The sequence below is a fragment of the Juglans regia genome, chromosome 12 (assembly GCF_001411555.2).
Source record: "Juglans regia cultivar Chandler chromosome 12, Walnut 2.0, whole genome shotgun sequence".
NCBI lineage: Eukaryota > Viridiplantae > Streptophyta > Magnoliopsida > Fagales > Juglandaceae > Juglans > Juglans regia.
The window spans coordinates 25,813,324-25,836,994 of record NC_049912.1 but is presented as its reverse complement, the minus strand read 5'-3'; the positions used below and the strand labels follow the sequence as shown (position 1 = coordinate 25,836,994).

At 36.3% G+C, this 23,671-nt stretch overlaps 3 protein-coding genes across 3 annotated transcripts; 2 read left to right on the top strand and 1 right to left on the bottom strand.

Moving 5' to 3' along the window:
- The first annotated feature begins 1,982 nt into the window (after nt 1–1,982).
- On the top strand, nt 1,983–11,750 carry LOC109004967 (protein PHYTOCHROME-DEPENDENT LATE-FLOWERING). The gene is made up of 12 exons (XM_018983679.2): nt 1,983–2,357; nt 2,813–2,900; nt 2,974–3,038; nt 3,158–3,241; nt 3,694–3,774; nt 6,318–6,479; nt 6,568–6,666; nt 6,751–8,150; nt 8,649–8,875; nt 8,967–9,109; nt 9,608–9,646; nt 9,758–11,750. The coding sequence occupies exons 1-12, from the start codon at nt 2,232–2,234 to the stop codon at nt 11,315–11,317; spliced, it is 4,074 nt and encodes a 1,357-aa protein (XP_018839224.2). The 5' UTR covers nt 1,983–2,231; the 3' UTR covers nt 11,318–11,750.
- Nucleotides 11,751–12,431: 681 nt separating this feature from the next.
- LOC109004934 (25.3 kDa vesicle transport protein) lies at nt 12,432–16,784 on the bottom strand. Its single transcript, XM_018983634.2, has 5 exons — nt 16,460–16,784; nt 15,519–15,679; nt 15,259–15,405; nt 13,836–13,912; nt 12,432–12,785 (listed from the first exon to the last, which is right to left on the bottom strand). The coding sequence occupies exons 1-5, from the start codon at nt 16,645–16,647 to the stop codon at nt 12,702–12,704; spliced, it is 657 nt and encodes a 218-aa protein (XP_018839179.1). The 5' UTR covers nt 16,648–16,784; the 3' UTR covers nt 12,432–12,701.
- A 2,981-nt stretch (nt 16,785–19,765) lies between these two features.
- LOC109004968 lies at nt 19,766–22,849 on the top strand. The gene is made up of 3 exons (XM_018983681.2): nt 19,766–20,116; nt 21,063–22,100; nt 22,277–22,849. Exons 1-3 carry the CDS (start codon nt 20,018–20,020, stop codon nt 22,550–22,552), a joined length of 1,413 nt encoding a protein of 470 aa, XP_018839226.1. The 5' UTR covers nt 19,766–20,017; the 3' UTR covers nt 22,553–22,849.
- Nucleotides 22,850–23,671: the final 822 nt, after the last annotated feature.

The window sequence follows — 23,671 nt, the reverse complement described above, 5'->3', positions numbered from 1 at the left end:
GGCCAAAATGTGTACGAAATACAATGTTAGCAAATTATTTGTAAATATTACCAAATGTGTACGAAATATGATGTTAGCAAATTATTTGTAAATATTATTAGAAAAATAATATAAATACAATCATTTTTATAATCACATTTTAAATTATCTATTTTTGTAAAATAATTTATATAAATAATATAATTTTTCAAAAAATCCAGAATTTAAAACTAGATTATATAAAAATGTTGTAAAGTAATTTTACGATTTTAATTACACTAACGCGATTGTAACAGTCGTGTAACTTGTGTTACTGCCTTGCTTTGCAATATGGTCGCTCTCAGTTATGGCTAACTAATGTTGTTTGTTGCATTGGTGTCCAATTAAATTTGGAAAACCTTTTAATGTAATCGATCAAAGCTAACGTTTGAGTATTTTAATTTTTTTTTGTTTAATGGTTAAGGAAGTGACTAATAAAATTATATATATTTTTAATTTTTTTTAATGATTAAATATATTAAAAAAATATTTATTTAATAATTTGTTTTTGCACTAATGGTATGCCCAGCAGTAAACTCTAGGCGGCCAATTAGCACCACTCATTTAATATTTTACCAAAACGTGATGGATCTTTAAACAATAGAAAATGCTAATCGTATTTAAGAAAAACTTATTCATTTTCACGTTAGTTATTGATATGAATCATGATATAAATCATAAAATTTAAATTTAAAAAGACAATTGATAAAAGGAATATTGTAAGTGAAATTATAAGTACATATAATACTATTCTTAAACAATTAGATGGGTAAGAGGGACTGAATTATATATTTGTAAAAACTCAGTAAATGAAATTGGAAAGTAAAAATCCAAGAAAAAGTTATGAATTGATGAAATATCAAAGAATGATTTCATTAATTTGTAATTCTCAATCACAGATAGATACGTTAATATCTAATTTTATATTAATTTTCGATTCTATTTATATTATGATTGATATTGTAGATATTTTAAGAAAAATGATATTTTGACACTTAAATTTGACACCTCATTTTGATATATTTTTTTTTAATTTTTTTTACGTAATGGTTAAAAAAATAATTATTAGTGTATTGATATTTTTTTTATATTTTAAAATGATAAAAAAATATGAATAAAAAAAATAAAAATAAAAAACTCAATTTAGTATAGCGATCAAATGGAGCTAGTAGCGCCGCTCCTATTTTAAGAGAACTCTTATTGGATTAGTTAAAAATTAAATTTATTAAAAATTTAGCTATTAAACTATAAAATGTGATCACATTTAAATGACTAAATTCTAAATAAGCTACAGTCACTTTTAAAATTATTTCTAAATTTAAAAAGAATTATTCATTCATCAAATATATTTTATATTAATTATTTATCTATTTTTTTTATATCAATTATTTATCTCTCCCTTTTAAATGACAATTGAAAAAATATAATTAGAATATGATTATTAATTAATATATAATATTATAAATAGTAAAATATGATAAAATAAAATAAATTCATAATTAAAAAAATTAAAATATTTTTGAAATTATTAATTACTCATTTTTATATAATGAATAAATGGATAATTTAATGTGATATTTAATGTGAATAGTTAAAATCAAATCCATCTTATATTATTTTATTGTTATATAATGAAAAAATAATTATTTTAATGTGAAGATTCATGTAAATGGAATAGTTAAAACTTAAATTCATCTTATATTCATAAAAAATGTACTTTAACTTTAATTAATCTAATGAGAATGCTCTATTGAGTGTTAAGCTTTTGAGTGCGGGATTAGTTTGGATAATGAGAAAAGATAAAATATTTTAAATGAATTGAATAAAATATTATTAGAATATTAATTTTTAATATTATTATTATTTTAAATTTTGTTTAAAATAAATTATTTATTATAATTTATATAAAAATTTTAAAAATTATAATAATAAGAGAAAATGAAACATCTAGCAGAAGTCTGGGTTTTTGGTCAGAAGGAAAACAGAATTCTCTCCCGCGTCTCCCTCTCTCATCTCTATTTTCTGTTAACAGATCCCTCAGATGAGATGCATCACAAAGATACCGAACAAACTATAACGTTCGTTTCCCGTTAGGGTTTTTTGCTTTGCCGCAAAAATTTCCGAACTTTCCCCTCCTTGTTCTCTTTTATTTCCCCCGCCTTCCCATGACCCAAACACCACCTTGAACCCTTGTTTTCTCAAAACCCTCCGATATGGGTATCTCCTTTAAGGTCTCAAAGACCGGTACGAGGTTCCAACCAAAGCCTCTGCTTCCTCCCGAGGTGAAGGTCGTCGACGACGTGTCCGAGACCTCCAAGGATAGCTCAAGGAAGCTCCAGGTAAAATTTTGTGAAATGATTCGATCGTTTGATTAACTACTAGGTCCGGTTCGCCAGGAAAAGAAATTGAAATTGAGAGAATTCGAAAGTGGAGGAGAGAATAGAACCGGAAACGGAATTCTAGGTCTTTGATTTCATCTTGGTTGTGTGCCAAAAAGCAGAGAGTTTTGGTATATAAAGCAGAGAACAACAGGAATACTAAAACTGAAAATCTAAAACTTCTCTCTTTGTTTTTTTTTTTCAATCAGATTTTGAAATAGATATCTAGACATTTTCTTCTTTCTCAAAGAAAAATAATGATTTTACTTTTTCTTATACTGCAACGAGAAAAACTCTTTTTTTATGATTTGGTTTGAAGCCCTTGAGTTGGAAGGCTGGGGAGTAGGTTTGATGTAATACTAACTTTAATTATATTAATTTCCTTGTATGATAGTTTCGATTGTGTTATGATACAGTGTGATCTTGATCTTATTGAAGGAGCTGAAGATGCTGCAGGGGTGTCTGCACCATCCTGGTCTTCTGAAGGACTTGTTCCTTCTGCAGGTTAGAGGCATCGTTGGTTTAGTTGGCCACATAGTCAAGTTTGGATCCTGATGGTTTTTTCCCCTTCTTGCAGAGAATGAAGTTTCCTTCACATTGAACCTATTTGAAGATGGATACTCAATTGGAAAACCCACAGAGGTTTGTTGTAAAGAACATTAGCTGGATGATACAATTGAAGAATAAGTTGAATGGAAAAATTGACTCCTGGTATCGTTATATGTATTGCTTTCTAATACTGTTTGCTTGTGAATTTTCAGAATGAAGCTGCTCATCAGGCTACTCTTCAAGATGTTCCAAAGTTGTTACAACCGTATGGTAGAGCGTCCGAAACTCTCTTCTCGGTACATTTCTACTTGTCCCCCACTCCACCTTTTTTTCAAGTTTTTTTTGAAGAGGTGTGCGATTTGAACGAAATATCCTCTTTGTGTCTTCTTTGGTTGATGTTTGCATGCACTTTAGGAGTGCAGTGTTTGCCATTTGGGTTGTTTGATTAACACAAGAAAGTTCACTCATGAGAATTTGTGATCTGGATTCACCAGTGCTGGATTTATTTGTGCAGACCTTTGGTCTCATGTGGTGCAAGTGGAGAAAAGTTTTTTTTTGGATTTCTTAGGAACTACTTTATTTACTCTTTTTATGAATGTGCAATGCGTCAGTCTATTTACACTATGCACTATTACTTGCCTTTGGCATCATAACCACTGTCTATATATCCTTACAACTTTGCCTGTATTTCCTATAGGCTTTTCTTACTCTAATCTGTTTCCCTCTCTATTTGTGAATCCATTTGGAGGCAATTGAATCTGGCCGATTGCCTAGCGATATTCTAGATGATATACCCTGCAAGTTTGTGGACGGGACACTTGTATGTGAGGTGAGTCATCTAACTATGGGGTTTTACTTTTACCAGACATATTATGAATGGTTTGGCTCATCAGAATAAATGATAAATAGAAAACTTTGAATAGTACGAATAGTAATATTTTTTTTTGATAAGTAATAACTTTATTAATAACAATGTAATAGGCATAGCCCGAGTACACAGGAAGTATACACAAGAAACACCTAATACATTCTAGAACTTAGAAAAACGAAGACAAGAACGCGTTTACATCCCCTCCCTTCAGTACAATAGCAGAGAACCAGCTAATTAGAGTGCTTATAAAAAACTTCCAAAATGCATCTCTATTGCGTTCCCGATCATTAAAGCACCGCTCATTTCCCTCCTATCAAATACACCACATAATACACAAAGGCAACATTTTCCAAGCAACAGCCACTTGGGGACAAGTATGCATTTGAAAGTTAGTCCAGCATGTTAGGAAATCGACCACTGCTTCTGGCATAACCCAGCACAGCCCAACCTTTCCAAACACACCATCCCATAGCACTTTAGCCATTTCACAATGAAGTAGTAGGTGGTTCGCTGATTCTGCTTCTTTCTTGCACATAAAACACCAATCCACAACAATCATTCCACGCTTTCTCAGGTTGTCAATAGTCTGAATATTCCCTATTGCTGCTGTCCATACAAAAAAAGCCACCCTTGACGGAACATGAGCCTTCCAAATCCTCTTCCAAGGAAAGCCAATATGGTGCTGATTAAGTATCACTTTATAATAAGACCGAACTGTAAATTTCTTAGAGGCTGTTTGATTCCAACAAAGTTGGTCCCTGCCCTGTCTTCTTAACACCACTGAATACAACTGTCTAAAGAAATCAGTAACCTCCTCTACTTCCCAATCCTGGACAGATCTGGAGAAGCCTACATCCCAAAGCACCACTCCATTGGAAGATACCATCACGTCGGAAACTGAAGCTTGCTTATTAGTTGCCAACCTGAAAACAACCGGAAATGCTCGATACAATTCAATATCCCCACACCAAACATCAGATCAAAATCTGATTTTTGAGCCATCACCAACCGAGAAGTTAACTTGTTTTAGGAAGCGACCCCAACCTTTCCTAATAAACTTCCATAGACTCACTCCATACGAATCCCTACTCTCCAAGGTACACCATCCTCCCCAATCACTACCATACTTGCGATCAATCACCCCCCTCCACAAAGCTTCCTCTTCCCCATGATATCTCCATAGCCACTTCCCCAACAACGCCTTATTAAAACTACATAGACTATGAATACCCAGACCTCCATCAGCAATCGGACAGCAGATTTTTTTCCAGTTTACTAAGGGAATTTGGATCTCCTCTCCCAAGCCTCCCCAAAGGAAATCTCTATATAATTTTTCAATACGATTGGCCACACCAACTGGTAAAGGGAATAAAGATAGGAAGTAAGTAGGAATATTAGAGAGAGTACTCTTTATAAGAGTAATCCTACGCCCTTTAGATAAGTAAATCCTTTTCCAAGCTGCCAACTTCCTCTCTATCTTCTCGATCACTCCATCCCAAATGTGTTTGGCCTTAAAAGATGCCCCTAACGGTAGTCCCAAATATTTTATGGGCAGAAAAGTAACTTTACACCCCAGAAATTCAGCCAAGTGATGAATATTATGAACCTCTCCCACCGGTACCAATTCCGATTTACTTAAGTTCACTTTTAATCCCGAGATGGCTTGAAAACATGGCAGGACAGCCCTCAAAATTTGAATTTGTTCCCCAACAGCCTCACAAAAAATGAGGGTATCATCAGAGTACGAATACTAATATTCATACGTATATGCCAACATACGTACATGCATGAATGCATACGTGCAAGAGGTGAGAAATTGCTTATGCTCACTAACTTTCTTTCCGATGATGCCATGATACTGCCACACAATTCTTTACCTCAATTGTGGACAGCAGTATTGTTAGCGAATCCTGTTCATTTTAGGTGGTCATTTAAACCATTTGACCAACAGCAGCCTTCCTCTCTACCATTACTGCACAAGTCATACTAGACTATCTTGCCCCAAAAGAAGGGGAAAAGAAGAAGAAGAAGAAGAAGAAGCCAGTGAACGAAATGAAACACCTCCTATGCTTGCACTGTTTTAACCACCATTATGCTGGTATTGGTATCATTGAGTTTGCCTATCACAAGAAGTGTACTGCCTCCACCATTATATCCATCTGATAGAGCAACCTTTGTGAACATCTAGGTTGCGTTTGGATGTTGAAGTAAGTTGAGTTGAGATGATAAAATATTGTTAGAATATTATTTTTTAATATTATTATTATTTTGGGATTTGAAAAAGTTAAATTGTTTATTATATTTTATGTTGGGATTTAAAAAAGTTGTAATGATGAGTTGAGATGAATTGAGAGATGTTTAGTAACCAAACGAAGCCCTAATGTCTACTGTTTTAGCTATTCTTACTGTTGACCATCTCTTAGACGTTTAGGTTATGATATGATTATTTAGTGCAATTTATATTTAGGATTCTTATAATTGCAGATACGAGATTTTTGTAGGTGCGGGATTATCGGAAGTGTGCTTTTTATCAAGGTTCTGGTGATCCGAAAAATAATGGATACCCTGTTGTTAGTAAAGTATGCCTTAAGATGTCATTGGAGAACGTTGTGAAAGATATTCCATTGATATCGAATAATTCTTGGACTTATGGCGATCTGATGGTAACCACGATTGGCACCTCATCTCTGGCTACTAAATTTCTATCATGTATTGGGGTGAATTCTCATGTTTATATTCATTCAAATGCAGGAAGTGGAGTCCCGCATATTGAAAGCATTGCAACCACAACTTCATCTAGATCCTACACCTAAGTTGGATAGGCTTTGTAATAACCCAGTTCCCACAAAGGTAATGAATTGTTAGATAAGAGTTCATGTCACTGATCTGGAGGATGAATGTATCTTTCTTAACTATCTTTCACTCCATTGGCAGCTTGATTTGGCTCTTTCCAATGTCCGGAAAAAGAGATTTAGGCAGCCACCTGAAGTTACTGTCACTTCTAGTATCAAGACGCATGGGAAGACAGTTTGCATAGATAGAGTACCAGAAAGCTCTAACTCAAGGTTGGGAGATGCAGGAATCATTTCTGGAAATGTGATGCCACAGCAAGTACATGAAAATCTTACTGCACAACATGTTGGCCCAACAAACATGTTAGCCTTAAGACCAAAGAGCTTTGTATCAGATGCCTCAGTTTCTGCACTACCTGTTGCTTCCCATCAACCAAGGTATCAAATGGGGGTTGGGACCCCCAGAAGCATGCAGGATCCTGGTTCAGGACCTGCTATTAATGCATCAGGGGCTTCTCCTGCTGGGCAGGACATGATGATCTCTTATGGTGAAAATGTGAATTCAAGTGTCTCTGTTCTTGGAAAGAGGGAGAGTCAGGATGGGCAAATGTCACCCCTGTCCAGTTTTAACAAGAGAGCAAGACCTTCACCCGTGGGTCTTGACGGAATGCAACAGCAGCAAATAGGGCCACATGGTGATGGACTACACCGTTCAGACATCAATTGGAAGAATACTTTGTTACAACAGCAAGCAATGGCAAGGGGAAGTCCATATGCAAATACTGGCATTCAAAAGTTCTCCCAGCAGGTGTTTGAAGGGGCTCTGAACCAGGATGCTGGGACAATGCCTTCCGCTGCAGGACAGCAGGGAACACGATATGTTACCAAGGAAGAGCAGTTTGAGATAGATAAAATAGATGGTTCAGATATGTACCGCAGTAAAAATGATATGCAGGTGATGGAAACAGAAACAAGCCATTTGGACCCGCAGCAAGCACGGCAACAAAGATTACCACATAATGCATTCATGAGATCTAATTTCTCCCAGACATCTTGGAATAATCTTGGTCAGCAAATGGAAAAAGATGCAAGAAAAGATGACCAGCTCCATAAAAGGAAATCAGTTCAAAGTCCTCGGATTTCTACTGGTGCTTTGGCTCAGCCGCAATTATCATCAAAATCGGGGGAGTTTTCTAGTAGTCCAGTGGGACCCCACTTTGGACAAGTTGCAACAGCTGCTGCTCTTGTAGCATCACAAAAGGAGAAAGCAATAAACACCTCAGTTCCTACTGTTGGTGGGACCTCTTCTTTGGCTTCCAGTGCTAATGATTCCATGCAACGACAACACCAGGCCCAGATTGCTGCAAAGCGGAGATCAAATTCTCTCCCTAAGACCCCAGCAATGAGTGGAATTGGATCTCCAGCTAGTGTTGGTAATATTAGTGTTCCATTAAATGCAAACAGTCCTTCAGTTGGATCACCACCTTTGGCTGATCAAACCATGCTTGAAAGGTTCTCAAAGATAGAAATGGTGACAATGAGGTATTCTGTTTAAGTGCTGCTTTCTTCTTTTATTATAAAAAAAAAAAGTGTTGGCTTATTCGTTTGTAGTGTTATCTCTATACTTTCTGGCTGCGTGAACTGTTAATATCATCTTCATCAAGATGGATGGGAAAAATGTCCTCATCCCATCCTTTGAATATGTTAAAGTTCTTTATTATACTTGTTTCCTAACCCTCTACAATAGTCCATGAAGGGTTAGACAAGGGATATTTTTGTCAGATCTAAGCTCCGCCTCCTTTAATTTTGATTTTAGGCATTATTTTTTCCTTGCTGAGATAATTGATAGACAATTATTCACCACCTGCATTTTTTTCTTATTTTCATTTTTGTTTAAATTCCTTTTTGCTGCACCCTGCACGTTTTATACAATGCAGAAGTTTCAGGATGTATACATTTCCCAAATCATATTAATCTACATTCTATGGCAGTGTAGTCAATCCCATCCTGTTATGCATGTCTGATGGATTTCTGTTTCAGGCATCAACTCAACTGCAAAAAGAATAAGGTTGATAATCACCCCATTAGGAAGCCAAACACATATCCCCTTCAACCCCTGTCAACCCATCTCTCCACTGCTTCCAATAATGAAGATCTCAAAGATGATGCGAGCATGAGGTCATTATCTAAGTCACTTGCAGGTGGCAGCATGAATATCTGCAAAATAAGAGTCTTAAAATTTATGCAGCCAGAGCGTATTCCTCAAGGTTTGTTGTTTTGTGAGTGTAAAATATGTAATCCATTGTGATGTTTTGATGATTCTCTCCTTTTGCTAAATTTCCACTTTTGCTTTTGTAGAAAATGCTGTTTCGTATAGGGTAAGAACTAGAATGATCATGTCAGAGAAGCCATATGATGGTACGGTAGCAATGCATTATGGAGAAATAGAAGATGGTGATTTTCTGTCTGCAGAGGATCGTCTTCCTTCATTACCGAATACGGTAAGTTTTGTACAAATTCTAAATTTGCAGTCCAAGAAGGATTCACCTGTTGATTTTTGAATTGGTTAACACGGGATATTTACAGTTGGTGATATCAACACAGATGATTCTCTGATATTTGATCCTGTTAAGCCATGTCCTCAGTCGGAACTTGGAAATTTTGAATGTGTTTTCTAATAATTTTATCTACTTATTTTGTGGTTTTCTATTTTTTCTCTTTGCACCTTTAATTCTCCACTTGTCTTCTTTGAGACCCTTTATTTCGTAGCATCCACTTGCTAATGAAATGAAGGGTACTTGTTATCGATTTGGATTGAGGCAGGAAAGCTTTGCACAGCATTAGTTTTGTGCTTTTCTGATAGTTTTTTTAATTATGTTTTTTTACTTTTTTTTTTAATATATTTTATGATTATTATTACTTCTATTTTTTTGGTAGTTGAACTATCATTTTTTATAATTTTGTCGCTCTCATTTATATATATCTAATTCATGTGACAGCACTTTGCGGATTTGCTTGCCTCACAGCTTTGTTCACTGGTACGCTTTCAGAAATGGTCTTAAAAGTTCACAGCTTTGTTCGCTGGTACCCCGGGGGGAGGGGGGCGGGTTCTCTTTTCTTTTATCTTATCATGATATATGTTGATGCAGATGATACGTGAAGGATACGTTGTGGAAGATCAAGTCCAAGCAAAACAAACCCGCACGAGTCTTGCCACAGCCAGTCAATCAAATACTGCTGGCATCCCTCACCATTCGGTACCCGACATTCAGCAATTTCCAGAAGCAGTTCCTGGTCAACAATCAAGTGAAGTTGCAAAGATAACTAACAGTGGTAATGCATCTCTAAACTCACCTCAGAATCTGTTACCGAATGCAAGGATGCTGCCTCCTGGAAACACCCAGGCCTTACAGATGTCTCAAGGACTCTTTTCTGGGGTTTCAATGCCCCCGAGGTCGCCACTGATAGACCCACAACCATCACTCCATCAACAGCAGCAACAACAGCAGCAACATCAGCAGCAGCAGCAGCAGCAGCAACAGCAACAACAACAGCAGCAACAACAACAACAACAACAACACTCCTTGATTCAACAGCAGCAGCACCAGTTCCAGAGGTCACCTAAGATACTCCCAACTAATTCACTTTCACACTTGTCTGCAATCGGGCAGAATTCCAACATACAGTTGGGCAATCACATGGTCAACAAGTCTTCTGCTCTCCCAATTCAGCTGTTACAGCAGCAGCAGCAGCAGCAGCAGCAGCAGCAGCAAAGGAAGATGATGATGGGACTTGGAACAGCTGTGGGTATGGGGAACATGGGCAATAACGTGGTTGGTCTTGGAGGCCTTGGCAGTGCCGTGGGCATGGGAGCTGCAAGGGGAATAGGGGGAACTGGAATGTCAGCACCAATGGGGCCTATCTCTGGTATCAGCAATGTGGGGCAGAACCCAATGAATCTTAGCCAGACTCCAAATATTAGCAATGCAATAAGCCAGAAATTTCGATCTGGATTGAATCCACAAACTGCTCTCATGGCATCAAATCTTAGAATGGCACAGAACAGAGGAGCAAACATTTTAGGGGGGCCTCAGTCAAGCATAGCTGGGATCTCAGGAGCCAGACAGATACATCCAGGCTCTGCTGGTCTTTCAATGCTTGGTCAGAGTCTAACCCGGGCCACAATGCAACGGGCAGCAATGGGGCCTATGGGTCCGCCTAAGTTGATGGCAGGAATAAACCTTCATATGAACCAACAGCAGCAGCAGCAACAATTACAGCAGCAACAACAATTTCAACAGCAGCAGCAGCAACAGCAATATCAGCAGCAACAGCAACAGCAATATCAGCAGCAACAGCAACAGCAATATCAGCAGCAGCAGCAATTTCAACAGCAGTTGCAGCAACAACAAGATACCACTTCACAGCTACAGGCTGTTGTTTCACCGTCACAAGTGGGCTCACCATCAACCGTGGGAATTCCACAACTAAACCAACAAACCAGCCCTCAGCAAATGAGCCAGCGAACACCAATGAGCCCACAGCAGCTGAGCTCGGGGGCAATCCATGCGATTAGTGCTGGTAATCCAGATGCTTGTCCAGCTAGCCCACAGCTGAGCTCTCAGACCCTTGGTTCGGTTAGTAGTATCACAAATTCTCCTTTGGACCTACAAGGTGTGAATAAGAGCAACTCTGTAAATAATGCATAATGAAGCTTAGAAGGCTCAGGATTTTGCTTCTCGAGCAAGTTATTGTTGTGCTGGTTCCACAGCCTTTCCCCCATCACATTTACGGGGAAGTTCGTTTGTTATTTACTAGGTCTCCCATTAAACTGATATCTACAAAGAAATAAATTAGATTTCAAGATACCACATGCTTTAGGCGGAGTGTGAAGTGCATAAACTATCTTGTAGGCGGTGCAGTGCAAATGGCTTTTGATTCATGCGATTGCTATTTAAGGATTGTAATCTTCGGAGAGGATGGAAGTCATGGAAACATGGTCTTAGAGAAGGCGGAGTGGCCTTAAAAGGAAAGGATCAATGTAACCGCATACGATTCGAAAACAACATTTAGACACAATACCTTACTTGTGTAGAGACACTGTTATATAATTAATTTTAGGAAAGTGCATTTTGATGGACAGTTGATGCCCAGTAATCGAATCCTTGTTAACCGTTAAGCCAATAGAATTCTCTTCATTCAAGTTAAAATGGATAATATTCATAATCATTCATTTAGTATAAATATTATCCTGACCAGAGTGACCTTTGGCATCAGAGCCCACTGTTTGTTTCCTTTTTACTTACTTATGCCCTCTCTCTCTCTCTCTCTCTCTTCCAAAAACTCCTCCCCCTTCCAAAAGAAAATTGTGAAAACCTTTTGAGAGCTTAAAGTTAGCATATGACGGAAAATCTAGACTATTCATTCATTTATTCATGGATGCCCGAGATTGATGAACTTTGTAGTATGTGAGAAAATCTAGTGATTCTCAATTCAAATTCAATTAGGTTATTATCCTTTTTTTTGTTTTTGGTAATAAGGTTAGTATACAGTTTCACATGCACGTGTTACTGACGTTTTTCTTTTGGGAGAGGGAGGGTATCTCTTCAGAACCACCCACATTGACCAACAAGAAAACTGGCACAGAATATATAAAATTCAATCTGTTCAGCTTTGTGCCCCTAAATATTTTAATTACCAATTTTTCAGATAGAACTAAAGTCAAAATCAAAAGCCACACGAGATGATCATGTTTAGAGTATTTCAATGTAAATGTCACGAGAAGCATATTAAATATAGCAACTAATAAACATATATCAAGATTTCTCAATTTTTTTCTGAAAAAATACATTTTTGCACTTTATCTGGTCTTAAAAGGCAACATGTCTCTCTTTCACAGCTCCTTGTGCGGATCTATTCCCCCGAGGTACCTACTGAACTAGCTTCCTTAGCCAATGCCCTCCACCAAGACTAAAATTCATCTTGAAACACAACTCAAGTATGCATGTGGATGGGCAACAGACCCGGACTCTAGAACTATTATGCCAACAGAAGCACAGCAAATGCGCGATGTTTTCAGAGTGGTCAGTTGGATCACCAGATCTTTGTTTTGACCCAGAAGAGAAGGAAGACAACTCCAAACACAATGGCAACCGGGGCCCATTTCCGAATCAATGCCTAAAATTGAGACGTATAAGCAGATAGGTAAACTTCATCTTGTAAACAAAATTCAGATGCATGAGAGAAACAATTCAATCTAGAAAAGCAAATGGCAGCCTGAAGGAGGCTAATAAAAGAAAAATGTCACTCCTCTCATCAAATAAACTACACTTAAATGCAATAAAGATAATTTTCGTAACAGAGATTACTAGTAAGTGTAGGCAAATTAAAATTACTCATGCCAAGCTCATAGAACAAGAAATGACACAAGCCTCCTAACAGCACCCTCGGGGGGTGTGTGTAGATCTAGTACCATAAATGGCTAAGACCATTATAGTCAGACGATCTCTCTTTTTTATCATGAATCTTCACTAGGAAAGGTGTCATGTGTAGTCTCATCACATATAACATAACGACCTGCTTCTATCTACAACTAAATAAGAGTTAATGACTCAACTAAGCTGGAGGCAAAAGTAATAGACCAATCCCAATGAAACCATTAGCGTTGGGAATCCTCTCTATTAGCATTATCTGCGATTCTGCGGCGAGTTTCTTTGTATATTTTCATATTGTGTGTGTATGCACGAGCGTGTGCTGGCTTGTGTCCCCTGAGTTTCGTCCCCTGCTGGCAAGGGTTAAATATATTTCTCACCCTTTCATAAGGTATTTCACATATTGCATCCCAAACTATCAAAATTGACACATTGCACCCCCAAATACCACCAACCATCAAATAGCATCTTCTGTTAAGATCCAACAGACAAGATTGTTCCACGTCGCCTATTTATCATCATCTTAACGGTCAAACTTGGACAGAGAGTGCTATTTGTCAGTTCTTGATAGTTTGGGGTGCAAAGTGTAAAATAAACATTATATAAGGAGTTTCTGTTTTTGAGAAAAAAAAAAAACATAATAAGCAACACAAATGAGTCCTCACAAGCAATGCCAGTGCACCAAAGAGATTGCAACTTCAGTTGTACATTTAAATATGTTCACAGGGAATCCTCATGGGAAGAGTTTACGAGGATGATTCTCATGTATATCATGAATTAGTGTGAGGAAACTAACCTGTCGATTTAAGTCTCTTGCCTTATCAGCATATATACGAGATTCTGATGTCAATCGACTAGACATTTCACTGACCTCTGCAACATTAATTTGAACGAGATTATAAGATCAGCAATATGCACGGAATATGCTTTACAGAGGGAAAACATAAAAGCATCTGTCAACCAAGGAGAAAAAGTGGGGAAAATTTGTAACGCTCAAATGAAAAGTCCAAACCACATTATCTATACTTCAAAAGGATTATTTAATGATACATTTAGAGCCCCATTAAACTTTATAAAGAGCAAGAACTTATCATTCTCAAGCATTGTGGGATCTCATACACCACCTACCTTATCCTTATCATATGGGATATCACAACCATGGAGGCCATGTGGTTTGAGCCTTCCATTGGGGCATTATAACTGGTATCAGAGCCTATCCCAATCAGAAATGTGAGATTTGAGTCGTGTCACCTACAACAGACTGGCCGTGGACGGCGGGAATTTAAAGGAGGTAGGTTGTGATATCCCATATGATAAGGATAAGATAGGTGGTGTATGTGATCCCACATTAGAGAAATTCTTACTCTTTATAAGGTTCCAATAGGGCTCCAATTGTATCATTAACTAGTAGTGGAGTATAGGCCATATATTTTGGGCCTTCCATTAAGGCGTTACGAAATTACGAAGTAATCTTTTGTTCTTTTAGATGAAATCTAGAGAAACATGTGACCTGAAAAAAAAGGATATATATCTATATCTATATCTATATATATATATAGAGAGAGAGAGAGAGAGAGAGAGAGAGAGAGAGAGAGAGAGAGGAGTGCAACTACAGTTTTGTGCTGACACCATATATAATTTGATTTCACAAACAAAACTTCACATTCAAGAGGTGATTCAATCGAGTGCAAATATGCTGCATAGAGGTCTCTTCAAAGACAATAACAATCACCAAATTTTTATCATAGCTTGTTAACCCACATACCCACCTTTCTATATTTTTAAAGCAAGTCTGGCTTGGCTCTTGGCCCTCCTCATGCCATATGATGAGGTTTCTAGTATGGCAAGGAACGATCCCTTTACAGCTGTACAGATGTCAATTGCTCTTGTTTTGAACATGATGAACATACCCATAATATCTTTTTGTTTTGAGTCTAAATACAACCATCCATCAACAAAACAACGTACAGGCGTTTACGAGCACATGCATACGAGCACTTCAAGACATTGAGTGATGTTACCACGAACATGTGTGTGCAAAGAAATGCAGACCTGTTGACTAAACCAACCAATCGATCATAGAGACATGTATTACCGAATGTAACAATCATTAGCTTCATGATTCCCATACATTATGTTACATAGCTTCAAACAAAAATCAGAAAAAAACGATATGACAATGAAGGTATTTCTAAGGGGGAAAAAGGTGAACATCTTACGGTCCAACTTTTCACCCACACCAAGAACTTCCTGAACATTGCGAGTCATTATTTGGTGCACTTCATAGAGTTCATCATTCAACTTTGCTATATTCCGCTGGGTACGGGTGTCCTGATACAATTTCTTCGTTTTCTGTATGAAGGTATCTTTTAAACATAGAAAGAAATGGGAAAATAAAGCCCATCAGAAGAAATACCAGAAAAATGCTGTCAGAATACAAAGGACATAAAACAATTACATAGAAAAAGTGAGCCCCTACCAAATTTGATGAAAGCATAAGGTCTGGCAGCAGTTTCAATTTGAGCTCCGTTGACATGCTCAAATTCGTTCTTGAGGTCTTCAAGGTATTGAAAGGCAAGTTTCTTAGGATAAGCACGGTCGCACATTGTCAAGTAACAAACGCGTCCTTCAATAATATAACTAAGAACTTGGGTTAAGGCAACGTTAAGATCATTCCCGCATTCAGAGAAAAATCATTACTTTAATGGAGAATATTCTCATTTGCAACTGATGTAGAAAGTAAGTTCCTTACAAAGGCTGCCATACCCATGACATCTCATATATGCTAAATAGGACAGAGTTATTTAACTGACAACTACATCTACATGGAACTTATTGTCACAAACTCATCAATGAGTCTTACTATGTCTCCATAATTTCACATTGTGCTTGAAGGCTACCCCAAATTTATTTGGGATCAAGGCTAAGTAGTTGACTTGCCTGAGTCCTCTAGAGCAGTTATTACTGCATAATTTGGACTACACCAGACACAATACCATAATTCACTTTTTCCTCATACGTAACATTGGAAAAATAATGACACAAATTAAAAGAGCACCATGCATACTTTTTTGAGAAATAAAAAGGCAACGGGATGCAACCCAAGTAGACTAGCAGAATATGACAGAGAAAAACCTCAGTAATAATATATAAAAAGATAAAAAGAAATAAAAATGTAATGGAATACCCACCCGTGGGTAGCCCAAGTGGTAAGGGCGAACTTGTGTGCATGAGTCCCATGTCATAGGTTTGATTCCTTCTAGAATCAAACTGCAATTTAAGTGGGAGGCCATGGCGGTGGGTTGTTGTGCTAGTCTCCCTGGGAGTTTAGGTTCCATGGGTGAGTCCTAAGGGCTCTGCCGTGAAGTGATTCCCCATCATTACAAAAAAATGTAATGAAATGAAAACTTTGCAAGGTACTGGAAAATATAAGGACCGGTTTCAATTGACATCCTTGAAGGCTCATTCTGACCTCTTGAGAGATTTTTAAACAGGGCCTTGACTTGCTGTTTGTAGAATTCAGCATCTTTTAAATTGCGGTCATCATCCAGTCCCTCTGCTAGTGGAAGACCATCAGTAACACGGGCAATCATCGTCAACTTCACCATCTTCAGTTCACACTTCTCAGCTATACAAAAAAAATGAAAACTGACTCCAGTATGTTAGCCATTTAACCCCTAATTCGTGAGATCATGCGAAGCCAGGCCTCGTCAAAAATAAATTCTAACATACAACTTCACAAATCAGCTAAAGATCAAAATGAACAGCTAAGTTTTTATAATCCAAGAACTCATTTTTCTCTTTCCAATTTCCCATGATGCCCTTTAATCCTTTCCAACAATACAAGGATTCAATTCGCTATGTCCAAAATATTTGCTTATAAAGATTACCAAGCAACCCTCCAGCCCTGCAAATTTTGTCAAATAAGTAGTGTCCCCAATGCTATTTAAGCTTTACATTCAGTATTGACAATCAGGTCTGCCACCACAACCCCGCAATTCAGATTCAAATCTCGGATTCCCATAATGCAACTCCCATTTTGACGGGAAAAAAACCAAAGAATAAAAAATTGGTTCTTCTGAGAATCACAGGATAAGGATTTAGGCGGAAGCCTTCTATCAAAAGGCAGGACCAACATTAAAATAATTGTCGATTTTCGATAGTTTCATCAGAGCTTCATCCTGGCCATTTTGTTGTGCTAGACATGGGGAGAGGCTTTTGTTGAGAACCATTAGAGAAAAGAAAAGAAAAGGCATTTGTTACATTCAATAACTAAAATAAGAGATCCCAAAAGTGACCCAATTCTTACTCTTCTTCACGTCTATGAGTTTAGCTACGAATACGTGATTTCAAAACGATGAGCATTCCCATTTTCATCAAGATCTCCAACGATCTATTACTAGGCATCAAAGTAAGCCCCATTAACCGCTGAAATCATATCTTTACTCGTTCAGAGAGGTACCCACTAAACGGAATTGATAAAGTTGTTAAAAATTGAACATGAAATGCATGAATAACGTTAGTGTCGAAATCGTATCCGAGAAATCAGACTAATAAACTTCAATAAATAACCAGCACATAATATTTCTATGTATATGACGTGCATGGTTATTGCATCTGGACTTTGCTTTGATGTGAAAGATCCGAGGGACAGTGATGAGATGCTCAGATGAGCGCTTAGGCCAGAAGTTGAATTGAGTTGAGTTGAGAAGATAAAATATTATTTTTTAATATTATTATTATTTTAAAATTTAAAAAAATTGAATTGTTTATTATATTTTATATTAAAATTTAAAAAAATTATAACGATGAGTTGAGATAAATTTATCATCCAAACGTAATAGGATGTGGGATTTGAAGACATAAAAGAGCATCTAAGTATTGTAACTTTGAGCAGTTTAGGAAAGAACGGTATTATTTCAACCGTTCAACAAATACAGCCGTAATGGTGCAGCCTGTCTGACTCACCTAATGCATGAAGATACCTTGTTTAAATGGTTCACAATTTTTTTACTATTTAATTCCAAATGAATAGCATGAAAAAGATATCAATAACAAAACCAAAGAAGTTATCAAACTTAAGGCCTCGTCTAATTTTATAAAATTTTTCATCTCATTTAATTAATAATAATTTTTTTAAAATTCTCACATAAAATAAAATAAACAATTCAATTTTTTTAAATTTTAAAATAAAAATAATATTAAAAAAATATATTCTAATAATATTTTATTTAATTTTTAACTTTTATCTCAACTTATCTCGTCTGCAAAACCAAACTATGCCTAAATATAAAGATATTATCTTTATATATAATTATAAAGATTCCTAGAGTGACTTGAACCTCTATTAGACGGCTCCATGATACAAAATAAAAGGCTTGTGAGCATTGATAACAGCTTATCATCTTCATCTTCATCTTTATATTTGTATAATCTCTCTCTAAATTGGTCTATATTAGATTATGCATCTTCAAAATTTTACATAGTTATGAATAGTATTTCTTTAAATTTGAAGAAATATTATTCACTCTCCAATCGTTATTTTACTATTTTTTCTCTCTCATACTAATTAAAATCAACTTTATAGAATTTATATTAAGATGATTTTGATATATGAAATTTGTATTAAGTTTAATGCTACAAAGTGTTTTTTAGTACATATTAATATTTATTGATAAAATTAGTCATTTTGATATATGAAATTGGTAATATTTAGATATATGAAATTGATATTTTTGAACATATAGTCTAATTGTAAAATATATAAAAATAATAATATTGAAATTTTTTATTTTTTATTATTTGGTTTAAAGATGCATAATCCAATGTGAGAGTTTTTCTTGATATACAAAATCAATATTCAAAATATGTGATTTTGAAAATGCATATATATAAACCAATGATAGTGCTCTAACGGTCCCCTCAAGTCTAGAAATCTGCAAGAACATCGTATGCTCGTTTACCATGGGATCAAATCACTCCCAGATAAGATTATTATAGTAATTAATGTTCCTTACCTTTAAAACGATTAGATATTCGGAGTGTTAATTCTCAATATGTCAACTATTACCTTATTCGACCATATCTCAAGAATGTGGCGATAAGAATCCTAGAATTTGGAAGAAATAAACTATCCTTATCATTAATAGTCTATCCCTATATAAGGGACCAACACTAACAGTCCAAAGTACGAGTTGAGACTCTTATTGCTGAACAATACATTCATATTTCTGACTTAGACATCAAAATTATACTAAGCACACCAAGCCACCCTTTTTCCTTCTTGTGGTTTTGAGGTCGTGATCAGTTGGCCGTGAAACACATCTTCAACCATTCCTATTGAACGTATCAAGAAAAGAATCATTCTATTCACATAAAAAAGAATACATATTCACACTATTAGATTTATAAAACTTTTATAAATTTTTTCTACAAATTAAGAATTATTGTAGTCTCAAACTGGTGTGTAGAGTAGAATATGTGTAATATTTAAATGTTAAAACTTAAGGTTTGATTTATAAAAAAATTTTAATATCTATATACCAAATCAATTATATCGTATTTTATTAAACATATTATCTATACCGATTTATAAATAAAATTTTTTTTATAAATCAAATTATATCATATCATTGCTCTGTGCAATGTGCATTCTCCACGCTAGGTCGTAAATAAGATTTTTCAACTAAAGTTCATATATATTTTAAAAATCGACGAAAAAAATACTCAAAATGCATGTCCCCTGCCCTGCATTGAGAAGACGAATAGTTTCAAACTCCTCAGCTTCTTCCTTCACCTTTGAGGCCCCCTGACCGCAAATCCTCCCCATCGCTCCAATCCATCACTCTCTAATCTCTGGGTTTATATATCTTCGCCCATCCGAGTTCACATCAAAGTCTGACACTTTCGTTTCCTTCACCTCCGTCTACCACAATTTATACGCAAATTTATCCCCTGCTTCCCGACCCAGGAGCCAATATGAGTCGTGCTCTTGGCCGTGGCGGCGGCGGAGCTAGGAACACCAGAGCCTCCTCAGATCCCAGCGGGGCCGGTAATTCCACGCGTCGGAACAGCCCTGTAATTTCACCGTACCCCTTTCGTTTTCTTAGTGAAATATGTGTGTATTTTTGTCCCTTCTAATTTCTTTGCGAGTTTCTCTGACGAATGACATTTAGTTCGACAAAGATAGAGAGATCTTTGTGAATATCTTAAAGTGCTATAATAGCACATAGCTTTTATTCGTTTGATGGGTATCTACATTATAAATGTAAATTTAGCGGCTAATTTTTTAATTATGATGGTAAGCTTAACATATTTACGGATGAATGAATAATGTTGGATACAGTTATTTCTTTTGAAAAAGAGTGTGTCTATCATTAAAAAAAAAATTAATTTTTTCATTTAGTTCTCATATTTATTCAATTTTTCAAAATGAGTACGGTGCTTACGACTCTATAACTATAAATATTATTTCTCCTTAGGGATAAAGTTGCAAATTTGAGATCTGGGTTTTCATAATCCATTGGATAAGTATAAGAGTGGAAATCATTTGGAAAATTTTGTGAATGGATTTGATAAAGGCAGTGTCGATTTAAGAGCAGGTTTAGAGGGTGAGATGAGAATTTTGTATTTTGTTTTGAAGTTTAAAATATTATGTTTTAATATTATTATTGTTTTGGGATTTGAAAAATGTGTATTGAGATTTGAAAAAGTTGAATTGTTTATTATATTTTGTACGGAGATTTAAAAAATATGTAACGATGAAATGAGATGAGATGAGAATTTTGTGTTTTGTTTTGGTTACCAAACCTGCCCTAGTGATTGTAAGTTGTATGAAATTTAAGTACTGAAGATATGCGCTTGGAGTTCTTCACTATCTTTTGGCTTATGGTTTATATAGAACAGTGACCAGAAGATGGAGTTATAAAATTTAGTTTGTCTTGATAAGCTTGTTCCGATATCTTTTACCGGATCTTATGAGCGACTTTTGGTTTGTTAAAATATTGTATTACACAAACTGCAGTTTGTAGCAGACCGACCTTTTGAGAACTCTTTTGGTGGTGAAGCTGGATTTTGCACAAGCAAAAAGAAAGATTTTCAGCGGATGCCAGAGGATTGTATTCCAAAGTACTCTCCGCATAAACAAAAATTAGGTAACACATATAGGCAAGAGCGCCTTTCACATGGTTTGGAAGATGATTTCTCTAATGTTAGAAAATCTTGGCAAGGACTAAATTCACCAGCTGGTGTGGGAAGTAGATCAAGCCAATCGAAGTTCTTGCTTACTTCAGAATCAGTGCATTCAGGTTCTGAGGACTCTGTTGCCTGGAGAATTCAGTCTGGGCAAATGTTGGATCGCGAAACCGCTGATGGTATAAAATCACACGATGAACTGTCCAAGTTGAGAATTTCAGGCCAGCAGAGTGAGTCTCAGCTGCCCTACAAATCTGCTAAAAAAGATGGGCCTTCCCCAATGAAGTTTCCAAAATGTTCATCAGGCTGTGATAATTCAGAGTATTCTGAACACTCTGCAGCTCTTCACGCTTTCGATATCTGCCCACCCAGAGCAAGTACTTCTGTTGTGCTCAAACCACCTTTACTTGTAAAGAATAGAGACAGGCGGAATGAAATCAAGCGCTCCATGGAAGGGCAAACTGGCACTGTGCTGAGGTCTGGAATGGTTCTTTTAAAGAGTCACATCTCCTCCTCTGATCAGGTCAAAATAGTAAAAATATGCCGAGACCTTGGTCTGGGTCCTGGAGGTTTCTACCAACCGGGTTACCGTGATGGAGCAAAACTGCATTTGAAGATGATGTGCCTTGGTAAGAATTGGGATCCTGAGACAAGGAAATATGAAGACCACCGGCCATTTGATGGCACTAAACCACCCCTTATACCTGCTGAATTCTCTGAGTTGGTTGAAAAAGCGATCAATGATTCCCATTCTGTCATTTGGAATAATTCTAAAGCAAGCAATGTAGAAAACATACTTCCCCGGATGTCACCTAACATTTGCATTGTAAACTTTTACTCAGAAAATGGTCGGTTGGGTCTCCATCAGGTTTGTTATGAACCTTCTTACCCATATTATTTGAAATTTATGTATTTATCTATCGCAATTGCTGTTCTTGGATTTCGTTTTCTTTCATGTTTGTATTACCAAAACTTGAACCTCCCTCAATTCCAAATGCACCTTCAACTGTTTCCTGTGACACTAATGACTCTGTTTCCATGCAGGATCGTGATGAAAGTGAAGAAAGTCTGCATAACGGCTTACCTGTGGTCTCTTTTTCCATTGGTGACTCGGCAGACTTCTTATATGGCGATCAGAGGGACGTTGGTAATGCAGAGAAGGTTTTGTTGGAATCGGGAGATGTTCTTATATTTGGTGGGAAATCTAGGCATATTTTTCATGGTGTTACAGCCATTCACCCAAACACTGCACCGAAACATTTGCTGGAGGAAACAAATATCCAATCCGGCCGATTGAATCTTACTTTCAGAGAAAGTTGATAGGCTTGGTGTATAGTTGGAGTTGTCTCAAAGAGGTTTATACTTGGCGCTAGTTTTCTTAAGCTTTAGGGAGAAATTTGAGGCCAGGGTTACAGCCTTCTTCTGTTTTTGGAAGGTGCCTGAGGGAATGACATATGGTAGATAATTGTACTGATTCAATGACCGTTATGTAGATATGCTGGTGGTTAATTGTACGAGATTTTCCCCTGCGAATCGATTATTAGCAGGTTTTGTTTCATAGGGTGTGAAGTGTGGGGTGGTGAATAGTGATTTATGAGAATAATATTTTTTAAATAATGAAATAATCTGGTGTTTAACATTATTAATTAATCTCTTGCTTGGAAGAAATAAACAATTTAGACTAATAAAGTTTTTTCCTTGAAGAGAACATGTATTCTTGGAAGACAATTCTACATGTTAGGCTTCAAAAATGACCTATTCAGATGGGACGGTGGGTGTAGTTTGTCTACATCTCCTACCTGGCCATGGTGCGTGGTCTACATGGTCCGGGGCTACTACTTTATGCATCCATTTTTAATTTTGCGAACAAAGTTGGTACAAGAGGAGTGAGAAGGCCATATAAGTTCAAAGGGGTACGGGCAATGTGTACGTGATTGGGGGAATTCTCGAAAAGAGAATGTTTTAGAATTGAATTGATATATACCGGTTTTGTGATTTGAAAAATCGATACCATTCCGGTTATACTTCTAAACCGATACATCTTGTTTTACCGGTTCTAGTTTGGTTTAGTACGATTTTAGTATAGTATTAGTGAATTATATAGTTAGTAACTTAGTATAACTATACTATAGTGATATAGTGATATAGTGATATATATTGGATTATATAGTGATATAGTATTAATATAATTATTAATACTATAGTGATTTATATAGTTATTTTATATATAAAAATTATTTAAAAAAACTAAAATACATATATATACCGGTCCGGTCCTATTCGATACTAGAAAAAGAAAATTCGGAATCAGACCAGTTTTGAGAAAAATGATACCCGGATCGGACCAAAGTGTTCACCCTTACGGGTAACCTTGAGGAGAAGTCACCGAGGGTTGATGCGATATGTCTTTCACGTTCTTCCGTCATTCTGATGTGGCTA